Source organism: Orcinus orca, chromosome 11 (assembly GCF_937001465.1).
Source record: "Orcinus orca chromosome 11, mOrcOrc1.1, whole genome shotgun sequence".
Lineage (NCBI taxonomy): Eukaryota > Metazoa > Chordata > Mammalia > Artiodactyla > Delphinidae > Orcinus > Orcinus orca.
Window position 1 is genome coordinate 16,955,681 of NC_064569.1, and position 24,621 is coordinate 16,980,301.

At 35.5% G+C, this 24,621-nt stretch overlaps 1 protein-coding gene across 3 annotated transcripts in view; it reads right to left on the minus strand.

The window, feature by feature from the left end:
- Positions 1 to 4,589: 4,589 nt before the first annotated feature.
- Positions 4,590 to 24,621, minus strand: part of SLCO1A2 (solute carrier organic anion transporter family member 1A2) — a 51,242-nt gene continuing 31,210 nt past the window's right edge. For all 3 annotated transcript variants that reach the window (XM_049693840.1, XM_049693842.1, XM_049693841.1), the window contains 4 exons: positions 17,911 to 18,083; positions 12,190 to 12,254; positions 11,518 to 11,635; positions 4,590 to 5,481 (listed from right to left, as the gene is read on the minus strand). In XM_049693840.1, coding sequence (XP_049549797.1) covers positions 5,265 to 5,481; positions 11,518 to 11,635; positions 12,190 to 12,254; positions 17,911 to 18,083 — 573 coding nt within the window. In that variant the 3' untranslated portion in view covers positions 4,590 to 5,264. The remainder of the gene's footprint in view (positions 5,482 to 11,517; positions 11,636 to 12,189; positions 12,255 to 17,910; positions 18,084 to 24,621) is intronic.

A 24,621-nucleotide genomic window follows, 5' to 3' on the forward strand; every position in this document is an offset into this window, starting at 1 on the left:
GCTTAATTCCTTTAGCTTTATAGGTCTTAATATCTGGTGGTGGGCTTCTCCAACTTTACCCTTCAAGGTTGCTTTGATTTCTTCTTGGCCCTTTACATTTCCATGTAAAGGCCAAATTAATCTTGTCAATATCCACATTTCAAAAACGACTGGGATTTTGTTTGAGATTTCACTGAACTTATAGATAAAATTTGGGAGAACCGACATCCTTAAAATATTAAATCTTTCAATAAATGAACATGATGTAGGTCTTAATTTCTTTGAATACTGCTTTGCAGTATTGGGGATAGAGGTCTTAGACACAATAAGATTTATTGCTAGGATTTCAATGTGGTTTTATTTTTTGTTTTTTGTGTTTTTTTGATGCTACACTAAATAATATGCTTTACTAATATCATTTCCTAATTGCTATTGATATATGAACAGCTGCATTTGATTTTGTGGATTGCCCTTGTAACCAGTGAACTTTGTTAAAATTCACTTAATCACGTTGATAGCTCATCTATAGTAACTTGTGGATTTTCTGCAATACAAACGTGTCACTGATAGTTTTATTTTTTGTTTCTTTTCTTATCCTTACAAATTTTAATTCTTTTTCTTCCCATTTCTGTGGCTAGGACATAATGTTGAATAGAAATGGCAATAGTAGCCATTTCCTTCTCACTCCCAACGTCAGCAGGAAAGCTTTATTAAAATTAAATATCCCATTTAACTCTAATGTTTGCAGTAGTGCTTTTTTAAAAAAAGAAATCATGATCATGTCTGAAAGCATATCATATGGAACTTGTGATTTTTTGTTCTCATTCTAAGCAAATTATCACTTTTAATTTTATTATGTATTCATCATTTTGAAATTTTTTATAGGCCTTCCTCTCACATTTGGTAAACTTAAAAGCCCGCAAAACTCAGCCCTTCCACTGCTGGTGGCCGGGCTCTCACTGTCTTCCTGCTACACCGTGTTTCATCATCTTTCATCCCTATGCTTTTGCCTCTTGGTGGCAAGATGGCTTCTTGCTCCTCCTTGAGGCCTAATATCTTCAGTCCCAGAAGGAAGAAGGAAAAAGGGCAAAATGTCTTCCTAGAAAGCTTTGTCTTCTTCTTTTGGAAAGAAATCCCTTACCAATTAGCATGCTTCTGCAATGTTTCCCAAAAACAGAATGGGAAGTTTTTGCAAAAATCTCTGATTACTTAGTGACTCACCATATGTCCATAGGGTTTGAAATTACCTTGTGCTGTTATTTGTCATTCTGTCATTGTTTTCTGTATATATTTATTCACCCTAATAAAATGACACCCACTTGAATTTTAAGGCCTACAACTTAGTTCATCACCACCTTCCTTACATACACACACCAAGACACATATCCTCTAGAATAAAGGACAGAAACAAGAAAAAAATTGCTCAATAAACATCCATTGGATGAAGTGAGAGAGTGACATGGACATATATACACTACCAAATGTAAAATAGATAGCTAGTGGGAAGCAGCCGCATAGCACAGGGGGATCAGCTCAGTGCTTTGTGTCCACCTAGAGGGGTGGGATAGGGAGGGTGGGAGGGAGATGCAAGAGGGAGGAGATATGGGGACATATGTATATGTATAGCTGATTCACTTTGTGATACAGCAGCAACTGACACAATATTGTAAAGCAATTATACTCCAATAAAGATGTTAAAAAATAAACTAAAATAATAAGTAAATAAATGAACACCCATTGGAGAACCTTTGAAAATCTCACAATTGGAGGACTCAGTTCTTCCCTTTCTATAAAATGCCCTATTTCATTTCTTTTATTATTATTGTTTTTGCTGATGTGTATTCTTTATGAAATTTTTTTCATTGTATTTTACATGCAAAAGAGAAAAGAAATCAGAGTACAAAAGGGGCAAAAATGAAAGGCAAATGCATTGTTCTTTGCTTTTCTTCCTGCTTCCAATGCTACACAACCACTTCTCAGCAGTTCTGATAAGATGTGTTTGCCAATTTTATCTGAATTTATTAAGCTTAAAATATATTTTAACTCCATGCTATAAAATATGAAGAATTCCTCTCCTTCCCTTTATGTTTTTTCCCAATTTTTGTGGTTTTTCTATGTACTTATTTTTAAAGTTCCCATAAATATCAGTTATATTGAGAATTATAAATAATATATTAAACCATTTCTGATTCCATAAACCTAGACTCCTCACAGTATTAAATAAGACAATGAACGATCCTAGACTTCCCACTACCGGTTTTCCTGCTGTTTCTCTCCTCTACTTCCGTCTGCTGTGCCTTTACTTCTACCCTATCCTGAGGGAGGACAAATGCTCAGAATAATAACTGACTTCCCTAGGCCTCATGGACTTGAACAACAGAGGTCAGGAGAGGTCACAGAGCACTCCAATACCCACTTTCTCGGATTTTCTTTCCTCCACCAAGAAGTGTCTAGAGAGAACCCTAGACTAAAATGCCATCATTCCCAGCAGGCGATAAGAGTGAGCCCAAGACATTGGGTCCAAAATAATGTCTCTCTGGGCCTACCCTGCTCCACTGAGGGTATTCAAGTGGGTGAACTGTGCACAGAGTTAAGACTCAGCTTTCTCTGATAAACTTAAACCCATCAACAGAAGTCAAGAAAGACCCACAGGTACTCAAGTAAGATTTTGATTCTCCAGTTTGCCTCCATGACAGGGGGTCATGAGGAAGCCCAGTCATGACCCCTCCTAATTTTGACACTCACAGTGTCACCAACACTATCTGCCTTGAAATCTATCAGGACTAACCTCATTATGTCAGTTACCTAGAAAGTCCCAGAATTCCAGATGATCTCTTGTTCCCCTTCTTCTAATTTTCATTCTCTAATTTCCATATACCTCTAATTATCAACTTTTTCTCTCAGACTCCAATTTTGAAATCTGCCCCCTTTCAGTTTGTCCCCTGGAACTCAGAGTCCCTCATCTCCAAAACTGTCCATATTCTCAAACTCATAAACCAGCATTCTCTTCACGGCTGCAGCCTCACCAAAATCTGGGTTTCTCCTGAGGACAATGCTTCCCCCAAAAGCATCTCATGTCGTAACTGTTGACTTTTTCTCACAACTCTCTGGATATAGGGTGAGTTCTTGCTCCTCTTTTAGCTTCCAGAGCATTCTCCCCATTTCCTCCCTTCCCAAATAAAGCAGCTCCAAGTTTCATGTCATCTGACCCTAACACAGAACTGTCCCTCATCTGCCACACGTCCCCTGAGTTGGAACTCCTCACTTCCAATGGTTTTAGCTCCTCTCTCCAGTGTCAACACTGTTCCTGTCTTGAATCACAGTCTTGATGAAGTCTCAGACTTCGTGAGCAGAGAACTGAACTCTTAAATCTTCCCCTCAAACCTGTTCTACCCAGTCCTCTCTGTTGCTTTCTCCTTAAATGATGCATCCAATTCTTAGGAAATCATATTGGTCTGCAAAGTATACATAGACAGTCCTTCAGTTAACTGGCCTATTTCCTGTCTAGCTTGTGGTCTATTTTCTGTCTAACTTGTATTCTTTGAACTTTCAACTCAGAGGTTCCTACCTACATCCCAGGCTCCTTCTAAGTGCATCCTGAATGACAGCTCCTGCCACCCTGTTCTATCCCTGGAGACACTCCCATTCCCTTTATATGACACATAAATAGTCACAGTATATTGACACCCACTTTTCCAATCCTCCCTCTCCACATCTTCCTCACCCTTAAGGGAGTTCTATCATTGCATCTATATTGACTGTCCTTTCAGTGGGAGGGAGAATAAGAAGTAGATAAACATGGCTGTTCATTCTATTCTCTTGAACCAGAAACTCCATATCACCCATAAGGCCTCTTGTGTCTCTAAAATCCTTTCATACTTTTATTGTATCCCTAAGCTACAAAATAATAATAAGGGTAGATTTAGTTTTAAATGTACATCTTGAATTTTCTTAACCCCAGTTCCATAACAGAAGCTACTTTTTAAACACTTCATTCTCTAAGAGGACATAAAGAAAATTCGTGTTTGTGTTCTAACTTAGGACACGTTGGGTGACATAAACATTAGACTAAGGAGGCCTCCTGAATCTGGGAAACTGATTTTTTGGATAACATCTGGCAATACAAACAGCCTTTAAGGACTAGTGTCTTTCGGGACTTCCCTGGTGGGAAGAATCCGCCTGCCAATGCAAGGGATACGGGTTCGAGCCCTGGTCCGGGAAGATCCCACATGCCGCGGAGCAACTAAGCCCATGCACCACAACTACTGTGCCTGTGCTTTAGAGCCCGCCAGCCATAACTACTGAGCCCACGTGCCACTATTACTGAAGCCCACGCACCTAGAGCCCATGCTCTGCAGCAAGAGAAGCCACTGCAATGAGAAGCCCGCGCACCACAACCAAGAGTAGCCCCTGCTCGATGCAACTAGAGAAATCCCATGCACAGCAACAAAGACCCAAAGCAACCAAAAATAAATTAATTAATTAAAAAATACTGAAAAAAAAAGGACTAGTGATTTTCTAATAATGACCTTTCACACTTTGACTTAGACATTTGTTTTTAAGAGAGAGTTCAGTTGCCATTGAATTGCTGAAAAAAAAATCCAACAATCTTTGCTACATGATTTTTAATTACCTGATTAAGTTTGTCAGTACTCTGAACAAAATGAGCAAATATATGACATGAGTCAAAAAGCAGGGAATGAATTGAAATCAAGTGATGGCATATTAGTGAGTAATCTATTTTAAAAGAATCATGTCTGGAATGAATAGGAAGAGGTAAAGAACAATTCCAAAATAGATTTAAAAGATTTACTCTTCTTTCACATGAAGTGATAAATTTGAATAAAATACTTAAATATTCACATAAGAAGATAAGAATTTAAGTCTCGAAATAATCCTGATATCAAAGCAGAAATTCAATGGAATTAAATAGATTTTCATAATAGGAAATTTTTAGCATCATGTGGAAAAGATGTGGGAAATATGCCCTTATTTTGCATGAGTGAAAAGAGAAATTGCTGTTTTAACAAGTTAACATAAAAATAAAGCTGGTTCTAATATCCTACTTTGAAGGTTGTTTATAAATGTCCCTCTGAGGAAAATCTCAAATGCCATTGTTCCTTCAGAAATACCATCAGTGAACATTTTTTTACCTTGAGTAAAGAAAAATGTTGAGGTTCTTAAAGACAAGGAAATATTACCTGCAGTAAGTACCTCTATTGATTTTAAAAACAATTAAGTTGTAGTGTGTTCTCCAATTCTGCGAAGCATGATATAAAAGAGCATTATAGTTTAGTTTTCAATTCATCATCATTCAAAACTTTGGAATTTTGGTCCGTCTCTTTGCTCTCATTTTCCTTCCCTGTAAACTTGGCCTCAAGCATAGTTTCTGAAGAGGCATTTTCCTCTGGCAGACGATACTTCCTCAAAATAATGAGGATTAAAAAGGCTGGTATATAGCTTGATCCTCTTAGCACTGCTGGCAATCCAAGGTAGATGTATCTATCAAAAAAAGTTAAAACATATTAAAACTTATAAAGATAGTTTTGCATATAGTTAATTATTAATATTTTACTCTCATAAGGAGAGCAGCAGCTAATTGTTTTGCACGTCAACCTTATGAATTAACCTCATGAACTCACTTATGAATTCTAATGTTTGTTAAAATGAGTTTTGGGATTTTTTATCCAGACGATCGAAATTTATTTCCCTCTTTGCTAATCTTTTGTTACTGTTTTTATTTTATCTTTTTACACTGAATAGACTCCTCAACTTAAATTTAATACTGACAGGGATAGCAGTTTTATTTCAATATTTAATAAGAATGCTTCCAAAAATCACCACTAATTATAATATTTACTCCTGTGTTTTCTTAGATGATCTTAATCAGGTTAAGGAAGTTTCTTTCTCCTCTTTTGACTTTGCTCAGAGTTTTAGTTGTGAATTTGTAAAATATCACTAAATCATTTTTCTGTACGTAATTAGCAGAATATCCAAGATTATTATTATAATTCTAGAACAAACTCTATTTGTTAGTTTTTATATCTTTTTGGATTCAATTTGATAATTTTTTGCATGTATATTTACAAGTAAAATCAGCTTATACTTTTTTCATTATACTGAACTTGTCTAATGTCAATATCAAGGTTGCACTAGCTTTGTAAAATGAATTGGGAAATTTTCCCTCTTTTTCCGTTTCTAGGAATAACTTGTATAATGCAGGAATCATCAGTTCATTGAAGGTTTGTAATACTTGCCTTAAAAGCTTCTGGACTTGATGTCTTTGGAAGATGAGAATTTTTGACTGATTCAAATTTTTTAAATGGCTATGAAAATATTCATGTTTTCTATATATTTATAGTAAAATTTGATAATACATATTAATCTAGAAAACTATTTAACGTGTTTCCAAATTATTATGTATAAACTTCCTAAGTATCTGTACTTACATTTCCTTTTTAGTTCCTAATAGTGTTTATTTATGCCTCTTCTCTTTCTTTATTTGCCTTTCCAGATTATTGTTATTATTATATTTCAATCTTTTAGAAAACACAGCTTTTTTGGGGTTACCTCTATGGTGTGTAGTCTATTTATTAATTTCTGCTTCTTATATTCATGTTCTACTTCTAAAATGTTCTTTTATTAGGAAACATTTCAAGAATGCAGGAAAAAAGAGTTAAACATACTTGTACTCACCTTCCAGGTTTTTTAAATGATTAAATTTTGCCATTTTTGTTTCAGACCAGGTTAAAAGAAAATATTTAATTCCTGTGATCCTACTACATTCTAACCCATCCCAGGTGTAACACTATGTTGAATTTTATGGATTTTGTTCCTAGTTTATTTTTATAGCTTTACAAAGTATGCATGTATCCATTCGTAATTTATACAATTATTGTATATATTTTTACATTTTAAATAATTGGCATAATACTATATTTTTATTTTGAAAGTTTTTCTATCAGCCCACCATTTTAAAACTAGGCTCATACATCTAGTTCTACATGTAGTTTAAAACTAGGCTCATACATGTAGTTCTACATCATTTATTTTTAACTGTTGAACAACATTGTGATGTATGAACATGAAAGCAACTCTTCTGCCCGTTTCCTGTTTACCCATTTCTGTCCCCCTCTAACTTTAAAACCCTAATTATAGGAATGAAATCACTAAACAATTGAAACTAACTCCTGACTTAACGCTTTCTTTAACGCACACCATGCTTTGCCTAGCCTGTTGATTCTTTTCCTAGTTAAAAAGAAGTAAGAGTGAAGAATTAAATAGATAAAGAATGGTTAGCTCTCTGCTCCCAACAGCTCGCTTAGCAATCCTGCAGGCAGATCATTCAGGCAAGATAACATCCGAAGATAGAGTCAGCCAGTCTGCACTCCGTGGGAATGATGCAGAACAATCTCCTGCCTCCATGATTCACTGAGATTCTTCCCACCCTCCCCCTCCCCCCCAACACTTTTTCCTTTAAAAACTGTCATGGCTAAGCAGAATCTTCGGAGTTGGTCTCTGGACATGAGTCCCCCTTCTCCCCAGATTGGCAGCTTTTCTGACTAAAGCACCTTTCCTTTCTACTGACACTGCCTCTCAGTGTATTGGCTTTTGAGTGGCTAGCAGCCGAACCTGAGTTCGGTAGCAAACACACCACGGCTAATTATCCATTTTCCTGTGGGACGCTTTTGTTCAAATTTTTTTAAATATCAACAAAACTGCAACAAACCTTTGTTGCCATGTCTCCTTGTGCATGTGAGCAAGAGTTTCTCTAAACTATGTGTAAGCATCTTAGAGGATGCAGCTTAGTAAATATTGCCCAAAGGTTCTTTTCAATAGTTTTTATTCACCGCCAGCAGTGTACGAGAGTTCCAGATGCTTCCAGTTTGTGTTCTATCATTCTTCACTGTCTATGGTGTTTTCTGTTGCAAACATTTTTAAAAATTTTATATGTAGTCACATTTGATCATTTCTTGCTCTCTGGTTTGTGTTTTTGTTTCAACACAAACCCAAAGCAATAAGGACCATAAAGATATTAGGATCCATGGTTGTTGATGACCTATCTGCTATTGGTCTAATTGTTATTTCTTTATAAGTCACATGTTTATTTCTCTGGGTAGTGTTCATGTTTTTTCTTTATCTTGAGCATTTGTAATTTCACTCTGATATGTCTATTTAATTTATTCCATTAGGCATTTGAAGTGCACTTTTGATCTGAAAATGTATGACTCTGTTAAATTCTAACGAATTCTAAGCCATTAGTTCTTTAATTTATCTCTGCCATTTCCTCTATTCTCTGTTCTAGAAAATTTCTGAGATATATCCTTTAATTGCTAATTGGTCTTTAACATTACTTATGTAGTTCATTTTTGTTGCATCCGTTCAAATCATTGATTTACATTCTAGATAAATTCTTCTGTACTCTCTTCCATTTCACCAATTCTTATCTTATGTTGACTTGAAAGTTATTATGTATTTAGGATTCTTTTTATTTCACTGCTATCCATTTAATCTCTAATATTTCCAAGAGTTCTTTTTGATATTCTTATTTCTGCTAGAATTTTTTCATAATTTCTTATTCATTTTTTAATGGGTATTATGCCATCAATTTATTATTTTTAAACCTATCGAGCTGGTTAAACATACTTATTTTAAAGTCTTTGTCAGATTCTTATATTAGATTAAATTTAATCTGGAATCAAGTCATGTTTCAATTGGTAGTTTATGTGCTTGTCTTTCTTACTGTTGGATTTATTCATGTATTTTAACATTTCAGTTTACAAGCTCTTCTTGAGTATTTTGTTGTTGTTCTTTGTTTATTTTGGTTTTCTTTGCTGTTCTATTTCTCTGTATTTACTCCTCCAAATTTGATCATTCTCCCTTTGCTTTTCCCTGTCCCCCAGGTTCTTAGGCCTTTCCTAGTTCTTTTCATAGTGATACTGGGAATAACCACAGAGGGAGTAGATCACTCGGTCTAGTTCTTGGGTGTATCTGTATCTTATTCCCTCCTTAGAATCACAGCAATAACGTGCAAAAGGGTTTCTTTTTAAATCTCTTTTACAATGAGGTTTGCATTATTTTCCCATGGTTGCTGTTATTTGGGTTAAAAAAAAACTCACGATAGGGCTTCCCTGGTGGCGCAGTGGTTGAGAGTCCACCTGCCGATGCAGGGGACACGGGTTCGTGCCTCGGTCCGGGAAGATCCCACATGCCGCGGAGCGGCTGGGCCCGTGAGCCACGGCCGCTGAGCCTGCACGTCCAGAGCCTGTGCTCCACAACGGGAGAGGCCACAACAGTGAGAGGCCCACGTACCGCAAATCAAAAAAAAAAAAAAAAACCACGATATATCTACCAATAGATAATTTTTGCGCAATTGGATGGTTCAATCTTCTATATTCTCACTAATTTTTCATCTGTATTTTATATTCACTTGCTGTAGAAGTGTGTTGAAATTTTCCTAATTGTAGATTTCTTCTTGTAATTTTGTGAATTTTTGTTTTATATATTTGAGTTTATGTTGACAGATTTATATGGATTCATGATTGTTATATATTTTTGGTGAAGTGCTTTTTTTATTATTAAGTAATACCCTTCTTTAATTCTATTAATTCTTTTCACTTTAAATTCTACTTTGTCTTACAGTCATTAATATAACCACAGAAGCTTGATTTAACATTTGTCTGGTATACATTTTCTGACCTTTATCTTCAACCTTTCTTTTCATTATATTTTTAGGCTCTCTCTTGTAAACAACATGTAGCTGGAATTTGGAAAACTTCAATATGAAAGGCATTATCTTTTAAGAAGCGAGTTCAATTGGTTTACACTTATTGTGAAACCTGGTATATTTAGGCTTTATTTTCAATTATTTTGTGTGTTTTTATTTTCCTATGCCTTACTTCCATCAAATTTTCCTTAATCCTTTCCCCACTTTTCATTAGATGGTAATAAATGTAAGTGATCATCCTTACATTTTTGGCCAATTTTTAAGTTAATCAGTATTTTGTTCTCAAGAATTGTAAAAGAGTCCTAGATCTTACCTGGATTTTAAGCTAACAAGTTAGCCTGCCATAGCTGCATGGAAACTGGCAGAAGATACAAGCCTCCTTGGTCAGAGACAAAGGACTTTTTTACAGCAATCAGCACAAGCTTCATGTTCAGGTTAGTTTTCACCCCCCAAGTCCCGAAGTGGGGACACAGGAGACCCAGGTGGATGTTGTGCACACACTGCGTTCGGGTCACAGCTAAGCAATCCTGAGTTTAGGAAATCCCTATCATTTAAATGGGTTGCAAGCAAATCTGCCAACATTTGCCCCAGAGGGGGATGTTACCTTTATCATCCTGGACAGAAAACTCTGCTCCAGAGGAAAAGACCATTTTTATCTTCCAAGGTCACTTACTGTTCAAACATCTTTGAAAAGATAGTTCAGAACAAAAGCTTCTGCTGACAAGATATGCCAAAATTCAAGGAACCCATGAAGAATTGTCCATCAACATGTAACTCTTGTTTCTACATTGTATTAGTTTCTGATGAATTTTCTCATGAGTACACTTCATTGGTCACTCTAATTCACCTGACTGACAGAGGATGGTACCAAATATAATAATTTTGTCTAATATCATTTAATCAAAGCTACTATAAACAGGAATCAAAGCAGCAGGATGAGGCCAACCTACACTAGGGATCCTTGGCTTTCCTCAATTGTGATGCAAACCCATTGCATGCACAGTATGTATCTGTGCCCACCTCCATATTACCCCTGTGGAACTTTAGGGGAAAGGGGAACTGATGAAAACATGAATCACATTCTGTCTGCTCTCTTCACAGTTCTTGACATATATCCTTTTACTGATCAAGAGAAGACCTTAGACTATTTTAAATAATGCTAAATCATTTTTAGAAAATGAGTATTCTTACTGCCCCATAAGGAGAAATTAATATAAATTTAAACAAAATCCAGGTCTCCAAATGGAAAAGAATGTGAACATAAAAAGAGAAAAATGGAAGAGTTTTGTTAAAAAACAGGTTAATATTATCATATGAGGTTTGTTCAAAATCAGGTCTGTTATTAAAAAAAAATAAAGCTTTAAGAGACATGAAGAATATTGTGCCAGTGAAATTTAATAAGGGAGAAAAAAATACCATTTTAGAGATCAGAAGTGGATAGTGAAAGGAAGTAAGGATTTAACCTAGTAAGATGTTGAAATGATGTAGGATTAAATGGGGGTACTTGAGAGTAATATAATTTAGATAGGTAGCTTTTGTACAGCCACGACCTTCAACAATATATTGATTGCAACCAATTTAAGGAACAAGCTTTTGAAAGCCACCCATGCTTATATTTATTAAGTACTTTGAAAATATTGAGGAAATAAAATTCTAGTATATAAATAAGAATTGGAGATACAGTACCACTATCTATTCTGGAAACAAAGGCAAAAGTAATCTAGTCCCTTGACAAAGAAAATGTTAGATATGAATGGTACCGTTTTACACACTGCCTATGCTTAGAAAGCAATTTAAAAAATTATCTTTACCTGAAGTTGGTGGAATCATATATCCTACATGCCCCTGACTCACCACATTTCAAAGTACCCCAGTGTAAACATGTGGAGTCCACTAAAGCTCCAAAATATATAGGTGCGGGAATTCCAGCTACAATTAAAAGGGAGAAAGAAGAATCCATTAGCAAGGTAAGAAGATATATTTTGTTTGGAAACATTTTAACTTTATTCGTAGAACAAATAAAGTTTAACAAAATATACATCTATTGCTTTAAATTTTACTTTTAGAAACTGGAAGTTACTTTTACTGTAAAGTTTTTAGATTATAAAAAATAAGTAATCTGAAGGATAAGTGCAAAATAAAAATCATCAGTAGAGAAAAACACTGAATTAATGATTCTTTACATTTTTTTTCTGCAATGTTTTGGGCCAGTCACATGCACATTATACTTTAACAAAGCATTTCCTGTTCCTTTGCTTTTCAAATTGCATTGATGAAAAGTAGAGTTAAGGTCAGATAGGTCTTTTTCAAATAAAAAAGAGAAGTTCTCTATTTCTTTTTGTTCTTCATTCTCACACTAATTACAAAGTGCTGTTTACAAGCAGAAGGGATATTTGCTAGACTGTTACTCTGAGGGAGTGATTTCATCTACTTAGTATTTAATAGTGGTCTGATGTGATGTTGGGAAAAATAACTATTTTTACCTAATACCCTTGTGCAAAATGCATGTAATCCCACACCAAGAGACTTCTCTTCAGGCTTGATACACCTAAAAAATAAATGAATTCATAAATTTAAAAAGTAGACATTTAAAATCTACCACAGTTTCTTAAAAGAACTCTTTGTGTGCTAGTAACACACTGAGCCTTAGAAAATTTTCCTGCCTGCTCAGGTCTTGGTTATTCAAGGCCTGATTATCCAGTTCATAACCTTCACAGGAGCCCCACCTCTGGTCCTTGGCATTTTTATCCATCACTTTTTGCTCATTCATTTCTATCATAAAGTTATCAAGGAAGAAAATGTTTCATATCTGTTGATTTCTACCCCAGTATCCTCTTCTTGAATACTATTTCTTGATTCTGATGGTTAAAACTTTAGCCTAAAACAAGAACAGTACAACCCTAGGTGTATTTAAATTATTTCTATTAACAAAATACAGAAAAGCCAAGAATTTAAAAAAATAAATGTAAGGAGAAAAGAAAGCCAGAATAAAAATTTTCAAAGGAAAGTGATGAAAAAAATCCAAAGCAAACATATTTTAAGTGACTTGGTATCTTTTCAAGAGTGGCATAGATTCCTCCATTCTCTCCAGAAATTGCCTGATGTTTTCACTGTTGCCTGAAATTCCTATGAGTAGAAATGAAGACTATAATTCCCCAATGGCACTTTTTGTGCTCCACTCACTTCATCAGCAGCATGGCTACCTGCTCCAAGAATTCACTTGGAGAGTTCCTCTGTATTCCCTTCCCTTCTTTGATTAACTCAAAGCTGAGAAAATGAAAGCAGCTTTCTTCACAAAAGGACGTAGTACATTTTTAGCAAAAACATCATATTATTGGCATTTTCTTGGCATAAGTATTTTACCAATTCAAATAACTCTTCAGCGTCATAGACTGAAATACAGTTGATCTGGTCATTATCTATCTAACATGTAGGTTATTTAGACAGCATCAAGGATTTTACTGAGAAGGAAGTAAGAAAAGCCAGGAGACCTAGCGTGACTCTCTTGCTCCCATAGTTACCATTTAATACAGAAAATAGGGCATTTAAATTTCACTGAAGAATTTTTCTTTCTCCTCTATTTCTAATATACCACCTATGATCTCACAAAAGTATGAAATCCTTATAGCTAAGAAATTGTAAACAGTTTAAACTGTTCTCCAAATGCTGTCACTATTTGACATTGATAACAACATTAATTCTAGAATCCAGAAATAAGAAAGAAAAATTAAAATTCAAATTATGGGAAAATGCTGAGAGAAATTAAAATAGTTCTTAAAAACTGGCAGAGTAGCATAGATGTTGCATCCCTCTACCATCATGGTAGGAGATCCAGGAAGATTCCACAAAAATAGAGAAAAGCATAAGTATATCCATAAAAATTCAGGTGTTAAATCCAACAATGTGATCTTGGCAAGAGCTGGAGGAAGAGAGTAAAGATATGAAGAGATATGAGAGCATGATTAAGTATTCATCTTAATAGAAAGTAGATATTATTACTGAAAAGTTTTGAAATTGATAAGTAAAACAGAAATGTAGCTAAGAATTTCAATAATCAGGCTAGCCATTGGAAAGATTTGACTTTTAAAGCAGCAGAAGAAAATCCAATAAATACAATGGAAAGCAAAAACAGAAGCAAAAAGTCAAATAAATAGAATATATGAAATAAAGTGGCAAAAGAGCCCTATCACATTAATTACAATAAATACAAGTGGGTTAAACTCACCAATCTGAAATTACAAAATCAGATCTAGCATATTGTCTATAAAGTGAAATAGAAGACTGAAGATTGGAAAGAAAGGGAAGGAAAAAGGTGTAACAGGAAGCAGTGAACCAAAAGAAAGCCAGTACTGCAATTTTAATGAGACAAAATAGAATTGCCTGAAAGAAATGACTGAAAGATAAAGAAGAAAATTAAGTGCTGCTAATAATAGAAGTATACTGATAAAGACACATTTACATCCTACAATATAGCCTCCAAATATATAAATTAAAAAACTGACAGAATTATAGGAAGAAATACATCAGCAATTTTAAAAGATTTTAACATCCATCTTCAAAAAACTGTTGAATTAAGCAGACCAAAAACAAGCATAGATCTACAAAATTTAGATAACACAGTGATTAACTTCAAGAAATATGGAAACTGTATATCCAAAATGCAGAAGTTACACTTTCTTTTCAGAAACACATGAAACACTCAAAAATTGAACATGCATTACGCCCCAAAGAAAGCCTCAATATTTCCCCCCAAACCCCACATCTGTCAGATTATATTCTCTGAACATGAAAATGAAATAACAATAATAAAGGATACCTATAGAAATTTCTCATAGATATGGAAATTATATAACACATAAATAAATTTTTGTGTGGTGGAGCAAACATAAAAGATATTACAAAAGAGTTAGAAGTAAGCTTCATGGAAAATACTAGTTCAGATATAACTAAAGCAATACTTGCAAGGAAATGTATGATTTTATTTACATTAATCAGAATGAGCAAATTATCTAAGTGTTAAACTCAAATAGTTGAATAAAGAAAAACAGAGCAAGCCCAAAAGGAAAAAATTTTTTAAATAAATAAAATAAAGAGCAGAAATAGATGAAATAAAGATTATCAAAGCCAAAAACTGGTTCTTTAAAAAAGAAATATATATATATATATATTCTCTGATATATATATATATATATCAGAGAATATCAGAATGATAAAAGAATATTATAAACACCATACACTAACAAGTATACAATTGGTGTAAGCAGATATGGAAAATGTGAATAGACACTAACATTAAATAAATGAAAATAATAACCAAGTATCACTGACCAAATAAGCCCAAAGTACAAATAGTTTTACAGGTGAATTCATAAAACTTTCAACAAACAGATATTTAATGCAAGTTGTTCCAGAGGTTTAAAAATAGAAAATTTATTAATTTATTTTGTGGGCCTAGAAAGATTCCAAAAAAAACAAACAAAAAAGAATAGAAAATAAAAGGTACGTTTTACTTATCAACATAGATATAATAATTTTAAATAAATTATTACCTAAATCAAATCATATATAAAAATATATTGTGATTAAGTATGGTTTTTCTTAGATATGCAAGCAGTTCAATGTAGGAAAAAACTATCACTTTTTTCCACTACACTAAAAGTACTGAGTTGGAAGATTATATGTAAATTTTTTCCTAGATGAAGAAAAATATATTGATAGTTGAATACTGATTCTATTATTAAAAATTCAGAAACTAGATGAAAACTCATACTAAAAATCTATAGCAAGCATCATATTTAATGGAAAAATTTTACATGGTTTCCATTAAAATTAGAAAAGAACAAGAATACTCACTATCACCAAATAGTTTAACACAGTTTTGGAGGTCCAAGCTGATGCTGTAAGAAAATTTTTAAAACCTAAGATGTGTAAGGTTTGGAAGTGAAGAGATAAAACTCTCCATATGTGCACATATTTCTACATAGAAAACCTAACAAAATCAACAAGTTATTAGAAAAATAAGAAAAGTTGCTGGATAAAAAGTAAACTTTAAAAAATCAACAGCATTCCTCTAAACCAACAATAACCAACTAGAAAATATAAAAGAAAATAACACCATGTTAAATTACAAATAAGTACATGTCCATATATGTATGTTTGGATATATATGGGTACATATATATTTGCAATTGTACATGGTGACATTTTGTGTGTGTATATACATATTATATGTGTGTGTGTGTAGTATCTATAAAGGAAATTTTAAATAAATGGAAAAATATTCCATGTTCACAAATATTTGATGTCAGAGTTTCTCCAATTAATATATAGAATCCATACAATCAAATTCATATGTGAGTATAAAGATCCATGCATTGATAGCTAAATCAATTTAGGAAGAAAAGAATAAAGGAAGAGTGAAGGTGAAAGTGTTGGGTGGGTGAGGAAGAGCTACTGTATGAGACATTAACATATGCAATGTCACTGGTATGAGAACAAATAAACTGTGGAACAGAATAAGAATGAAAATGGCCCATGTTATATAAAAACTTTAAATACGATAAAGATGACACCACAAATCAATGGAATAAAGACCTCTCATTTGTGCTATGATGCTGGGAAAGCTACTTTATTTTCTGGAGAAAAATAACACTGAATATCTCTCTCTCTTGAGCCACACATAAAGATAGACTTGTGATGACTTAAAGAACTAGGTAAAGCTGTATAGCTGGTAGGATAAAATTTAGGGGAATACTTTTATAAATTAGGAATATGGGAACCCTTTGAAATGTGACTCCCCAATACACAAACCCTAAGGCAAGAAAATTGTTAGATTTCACTACAACAAAATTTAGGATTTAATTTCATAAAAAATACTATGAAAAAATTCAAAGGAAAGATGAGAGACCAGGAAAAGATAATTGTAGCAAGTAAACAATATTACATTAATGTCTATAATTCACCAAGAAAAGTATAGGAATTATAATGAAAATGGGCAAAAATAATGAATAAGCATCTTGAGGCAGAAGCATTAATAGCTAGAAAAAAGTTTGAAGAAATTTTTAAACTCATTGAATTAGGAAATCACATATTAAAACATCAGTGAGCTACCATTTTACACCCATTGGAAGAGTCAAAGTCAGAAAGTTCAATAATTCTAAGTGTTGGTAAGGCTATAAGGAAGTAGAAATTCCCATGCATTGATGGTACGAGAATAACTCATAAGTACTAGCAGTACTTGGTGAATTTATGTATCCATGTGCCTTTTGAACCAAAACAAATTTATGGCACAACACTATTTGTGTGAATATAAAACACAATACACAAAAAACTTAATATTTTACAAAGGAAAATACGTATTTAAGAACATATGTCTATCATATTAATATAGATGTTGGTGGTAATAGGAAGTGGGGAATGGAATGAAAAAAATTAAAATAAAGTAAAATAAAAGAAGAGGGAAACCTTACCTCACCTAGGATAAACTATGAACTGAGAATTATGATCAACTTAACTCTGCTTCAAGATGAAGAAAAGAGAAAACAATGCACTTTGCTTACTAGGCATGTTTAGAATTGTTTACAAGGCATGAAGCTGCTGTAATTGGAAAAATACATGTAATAAACCTAAGTCTGAATCCTAGCTCTGCAATTTCCTATTTTCAGTAAGCCCTTCAATGTTTGTGTCTCACAATAGCCTTATAAGACAGTTGAGCATTCATTATATATCCATTTTTTAATTAAAGATAAAAGGAGCTCAGAAAGATCAATTGACCTGCCTTTTGCCCTGTGGGTAGTAATTGGTGAAACTGAGACTTCCGACAGCTTTAAACTCTGCTGTCCTATAGGCTGAACTATAAGAAATGACAGCTAGGCAACCACTCTGTACTAGGAAAATGATCATTTCATATGGTTTACCCTAAAATATAAATGTGTCTCTTCTTGTGTTAAACAATGAGAGGTTCACTAATTTAACTCTAAGAATAAGGTAGGAAAGATAGGGAGGGAAATACCAACAGATAAACATTTTTATTGCTAACTTTAAAATTTGGTAAAATTCAACAATGCTTAATGGGAAAATCTTAATAACTGGTATATATAGAGCACCAGGTCCTTAGATACTGTGGACTTAAGTGGCTTTCTTAGAAAAAGCTCCCTTACTAAATAACCAGAAATAAATCTAAATAAAGAAAATAATTCTTGTACCTCAGGAGAACCATATATCCAGGGATGGCAGATAAAGAATAGATGAAACTGCTGACCACCGACAAGATTAAAAAGTACTGGAGCATCATGGAACAGTCCTGTCCCTTGTCACATAGCCCAAGAACTGCAGATGAATTTCCTGGTGTTTGAATGCAGCTACAATTTTGGAACACCTGTCAAAAATAATATATTATCCTATTTAAGGAAGGAAAGTTTTGAATACAAATCTCAAATATTTTCTGCATGCCCAATTAGGTCAAGATAGACAGTTTATTCCCTTTGTTCTCATATCCTTTATTGTGTCTCAGGATTATCTCGTGAAACAAAACATAGAAGGTGGTTTCCGAAAAAGGGTATTTCTTTCTAAATTTGAGTACATTTGCAATAGCTCTGTTGCCTAAAAGTCATGCTTTTTAGAAACACATGCTGTTTTGCCACATGCTAAATATGACAAATAAAATTTGTTTCAGAATGCTCAGTTGAAATGTTTACTTACCAATAAACAAAGTTTTATTTCAAAAAATATAGTTTATTTCACAAACAGAACAAAGTCAACCCTTTTTGAATTCTTATGTTCCCAGGTTTCAATAAGAATCAAAATTTGGAAGGTGGAGCTTCAAGATGGCAGAAGAGTAAGAAGTGGAGATCACCTTCCTCCCCATAAATACATCAGAAATATATCTACATGTGGAACAGCTCCTACAGAACACCTACTGAACGCTGGCAGAAGACCTCAGACCTCCCAAAAGGCAAGTAACTCCCCCACATAGCTGGGTAGGGCAAAAGTAAAAACAGAGACAAAAGAATAGGGACGGAACCTGCACCAGTGGGAGAGAGCTGTGAAGGAGGAAAGGTTTCCACACACTAGAAGCCCCTTCGCGGGCAGAGACTGCGGGTGGCAGAGGGGGAAAGCTCCGGAGCCGCAGAGGAGAGCACAGCAACAGGGGTGCGGAGGGCAAAGAGGAGAGGTTCCGGCATAGAGGATCGGTGCCGACCGGCACTCACCAGCCCGAGAGGCTTGTCTGCTCACCCGCTGGGGTGGGCGGGGCTGGGAGCTGAGGCTCGGGCTGCACAGGTCGGATCCCAGGGAGAGGACTGGGGTTGGCCGTGTGAACACAGCCTGAAGGGGGTTAGTGCAACACGGCTAGCAGGGAGGGAGTCCAGGAAAAGTCTGGAGCTTCCGAAGAGACAAGAGACTTTTTCTTCGCTCATTGTTTCCTGGTGCGCGAGGAGAGGGGATTAAAAGCGCTGCTTAAAGGAGCTCCACAGACGGGCGCGAGCCACGGCTAAAAGCGTGGACCCCAGAGACGGGCATGAGACACTAAGGCTGCTGCTGCCGCCAGCAAGAAGCCTGTGTGCAAGCACAGGTCACTCTCCACACCTCCCCTCCCGAAAGCCTATGCAGCCCGCCACTGCCAGGGTCCCGGGATCCAGGGACAACTCCCCCGGGAGAATGCACGGCGCGCCTCAGGCTGGTACAACGTCATGCTGGCCTCTGCCGCCTTAGGCTCAACCCACACTCCGTACCCCTCCCTCCCCCGGCCTGAGTGAGCCAGAGCCCCCGAAGCAGCTGCTCCTTTAACCCCGTCCTGTCTGAGCGAAGAACAGACGCCCTCAGGCGACCTACACGCAAAGGCGGGGCCAAATCCAAAGCTGAGCCCCTGAGCTGTGCGAACAAAGAAGAGAAAGGGAAATCTCTCCCAGCAGCCTCAGATGCAGCGGATTAAAGCTCCACAATCAACCTGATGTACCTGCCTCTGTGGAATACATGAATAGACAATGAATCATCCCAAAATTGAGGAGGTGGACCTTGGGAGCAACGATATATATATATATATATATATATATATATATTTATTTATTTATTTATTTATTTATTTAACCCTTTTTCTATTTTGTTGAGTGTGTATGTGTATGCTTCTGTGTGTGATTTTGTCTCTATAGCTTTGATTTTACCATTTGTCCTATGGTTCTGTCTGTTCGTTTTTTGTTTTTTGTTTTTAAGTATGGTTTTTAGCACTTGTTATCATTGGTGTATTTGGTTTTTGGTTTGGTTGCTCTCTTCTTTCTTTCTTTTTTTACTTTTTATGACTTAAAAACTTTTTTTAATAAGTATTTTTTATTTAAATAACTTTATTTTATGTTATTTTATTTTATCTTCTACTTTCTTTCTTTCTATTTTTTTCTCCCATTTATTCTGAGCTGTGTGGATGACAGGATCCTGGTGCTCCAGCCAGGTGTCAGGGCTGTGCCTCTGAGGTAGGAGTGCCAAGTTCAGGACACTAGTCCACAAGAGACCTCCTAGCTCTAAGAAATATCAAACGGTGAAAATCTCCAGGAGATCTCCATGTCAACGCCAAGACCCAGCTTCACTGAACGACCAGCAAGCTACAGTGCTGTACACCCTATGCCAAACAACTAGCAGGACAGGAACACAACCCCATCCATTAGCAGAGAGGCTGCCTAAAATCATAATAAGGCCACAGACACCCCAAAACACACACCAGACGTGGACCTGCCCATCAGAAAGACAAGATCCAGCCTCATCCACCAGAACACAGACACTATTCCCCTCCACCAGGAACCCTACACAACCCACTGAACAAACCTTAGCCGCTGGGGACAGACACAAAAGACCTACAATAACGAACCCAAAACAATTAAGAAAATGGGAATAGGAACATACATATCGATAATTAACTTAAATGTAAATGGATTAAATGCTCCAACCAAAAGACACAGACTGGCTGAATGGATACAAAAACAAGACCTGTATATATGCTGTCTACAAGAGACCCACTTCAGACCTAGGGACACATACAGACTGAAAGTAAGGGGATGGAAAAAGATATTCCCTGCAAATGGAAATCAAAAGAAAGCTGGAGTAGCAATTCTCATATCAGACAAAATAGACATTAAAATAAACACTATTACAAGAGACAAAGAAGGACACTACATAATGATCAAGGGATCAATCCAAGAAGAAGATATAACAATTGTAAATATTTATGCACCCAAAATAGGAGCACCTCAATACATAAGGCAAATGCTAACAGCCATTAAAGGGGAAATTGACAGTAACACAATCATAGTAGGGGACTTTAACACCCCACTTGCACCAATGGACAGATCATACAAAATGAAAATGAATAAGGAAACACAAGCTTTAAATGATACATTAAACAAGATGGAGATAATTGATATTTATTGGACATTCCATCCAAAAACAACAAAATACACATTCTTCTCAAGTGCTCATGGAACATTCTGCAGGATAGATCATATCTTCGGTCACAAATCAAGCCTTGGTAAATTTAAGACAATTGAAATCGTATCAAGTATCTTTTCTGACCACAACCCTATGAGACTAGATATCAATTACAGGAAAAAATCTGTAAAAAATACAAACACATGGAGGCTAAACAATACACTACTTAATAACCAAGAGATCACTGAAGAAATCAACAAGGAAATCAAAAAATACCTAGAAACAAATGATAATGAAAACACAATGACCCAAAACCTATGGGATGCAGCAAATGCAGTTCTAAGAGGGAAGTTTATAGCAATACAATCCTACCTGAAGAAACAAGAAACATCTCAAATAAACAACCTAACCTTACACCTAAAGCAATTAGAGAAAGAAGAACAAAAAATACCCAAAGTTAGCAGAAGGAAAGAAATCATAAAGATCAGATCAGAAATAAATGAAAAATAAATGAAGGAAACGACAGCAAAGATCAATAAAACTAAAAGCTGGTTCTTTGAGAAGATAAACAAAATTGATAAACCATTAGCGAGACTCATCATGAAAAAAAAGGAGAAGACTCAATAGAATTGTAAATGAAAGAGGAGAAGTAACAACTGACACTGCAGAAATGCAAAGGATCATGAGAGATTACTACAAGCAACTATATGCCAATAAAATGGATAACCTGGAAGAAATGGACAAATTCTTAGAAATGCACAACCTTCCGAGACTGAACCAGGAAGAAATAGAAAATATGAACAGACCAATCACAAGCACTGAAATTGAAACTGTGATTAAACTTCTTCCAACAAACAAAAGCCCAGGACCAGATGGCTTCACAGATGAATTCTATCAAACATTTACAGAAGAGCTAACACCTATCCTTCTCAAACTCTTCCAAAATATAGCAGAGGGAGGAACACTCCCAAACTCATTCTACGAGGCCACCATCACCCTGATACCAAAACTAGACAAAGATGTCCCAAAGAAAGAAAACTACAGGCCAATATCAGTGGTGAACATAGATGCAAAAATCCTCAACAAAATACTAGCAAACAGAATCCAGCAGCACATTAAAAGGATCACACACCATGATCAAGTGGGGTTTATCCCAGGAATGCAAGGATTCTTCAATATATGCAAATCAATGAATGTGATAAACCATATTAACAAACTGAAGGAGAAAAACCATATGATCATCTCAATCGATACAGAGAAAGCTTTCAACAAAAGTCAACACCAATTTATGATAAAAACCCTCCAGAAAGTAGGCACAGAGGGAACTTTCCTCAACATAATAAAGGCCATATATGACAAACCCACAGCCAACATCGTCCTCAATGGTGAAAAACTGAAAGCATTTCCACTAAGATCATGAACAAGACAAGGTTGCCACTCTCACCAGTATTATTCAACATAGTTTTGGAAATTTTAGCCACAGCAATCAGAGAAGAAAAAGAAATAAAAGGAATCCAAATCGGAAAAGAAGAAGTAAAGCTGTCACTGTTTGCAGATGACATGATACTATACATAGAGATTCCTAAAGATGCTAACAGCATCTTTGGTAAAGTAGCAGGATACAAAATTAATGCACAGAAATCTCTTGCATTCCTATACACTAATGATGAAAAATCTGAAAGTGAAATTAAGGAAACACTCCCATTTACCATTGCAATGAAAAGAATAAAATATCTAGGAATAAACCTACCTAAGGAGACAAGAGACCTGTATGCAGAAAATTATAAGACACTGATGAAAGAAATTAAAGATGATACAAATAGATGGAGCGATATACCATGTTCTTGGATTGGAAGAATCAACATTGTGAAAATGACTATACTACCCAAAGCAATCTACAGATTCAATGCAATCCCTATGAAACTACCAATGGCATTTTTAACAGAACAAAACATTTCACAATTTGTTTGGAAACACAAAAATCTCCGAATAAACAAAGCAATCTTGAGAAAGAAAAAAGGAGCTGGAGGAATCAGGCTCCCTGACTTCAGACTATACTACAAAGCTACAGTAATTAAGACAATATTGTAGTGGCACAAAAACAGAAATATAGATCAGTGGAACAGGATAGAAAGCCCAAAGATAAACCCACGCACATATGGTCACCTTATCTTTGATAAAGGAGGCAAGAATATACAATGGAGAAAAGACAGCCTCTTCAATAAGTCATGCTGGGATAACTGGACAGCTACATGTAAAAGAATGAAATTAGAACACTCCCTAACACCATACACAATAAGAAACTCAAAATGGATTAAAGACCTAAATATAAGGCCAGACATTATCAAATCTTAGAGGAAAGCATAGGCAGAACACTCTATGACATAAATCACAGCAAGATCCTTTTTGACCCACCTCCTAGAGAAATGGAAATAAAAACAAAAATAAACAAATGGGACATAATGAAACTTACAAGCTTTAGCACAGCAAAGGAAACCATACACAAGACGAAAAGACAACCCTCAGAATGGGAGAAAATATTTGCAAATGAAGCAACTGACAAAGGATTAATCTCCAAAATTTACAAGCAGCTCATGCAGCTCAATATCAAAGAAACAAACAACCCAAATCAGAAATCGGCAGAAGACCTAAATATACATTTCTCCAAAGAAGATATACAGATTGACAACAAACACATGAAAGAATGCTCAACATCATTAATCATTAGAGAAATGCAAATCAAAACTACAATGAGATATAATCTCACACCGGTCAGAATGGCCATCATCAAAAAATCTACAAACAATAAATCCTGGAGAGGGTGTGGAGGAAATGGAACCCTCTTGCACTGTTGGTGGGAATGTAAATTGATACAGCCACTATGGAGTACAGTATGGAGGTTCCTTAAAAGACTAAAAATACAACTACCATTCGACCCAGCAATCCCACTACTGGGCATATACCCTGAGAAAACCATAATTCAAAAAGAGTCATGTACCAAAATGTTCATTGCAGCTCTATTTACAATAGCCATGACATGGAAGCAACCTAAGTTTCGATCAACAGATGAATGGATAAAGAAGATGTGGCACATATATACAATGGAATATTACTCAGCCATAAAAAGAAACGAAATTGAGTTATCTGTAGTGAGGTGGATGGACTTAGAGTCTGTCATACAGAGTGAAGTAAGTCAGAAAGAGAAAAACAAATACCGTACGCTAATACATATATATGGAATAAAGAAAAACAATGGTCCTGAAGAACCTATGGGCAAGACGGAAATAAAGACACAGACCTACTAGAGAATGGTCTTGAGGATATGGGGAGGGGGAAGGGTAAGCTGGGACAAACTGAGAGAGTGGCATGGACATACATAGACTACCAAATGTAAAATAGATAGCTAGTGAGAAGCAGCCGCATAGCACAGGGAGATCAGCTTGGTGCTTTGTGACCACCTAGAGGGGTGGGTTAGGGAGGGTGGGAGGGAGGGAGACACAAGA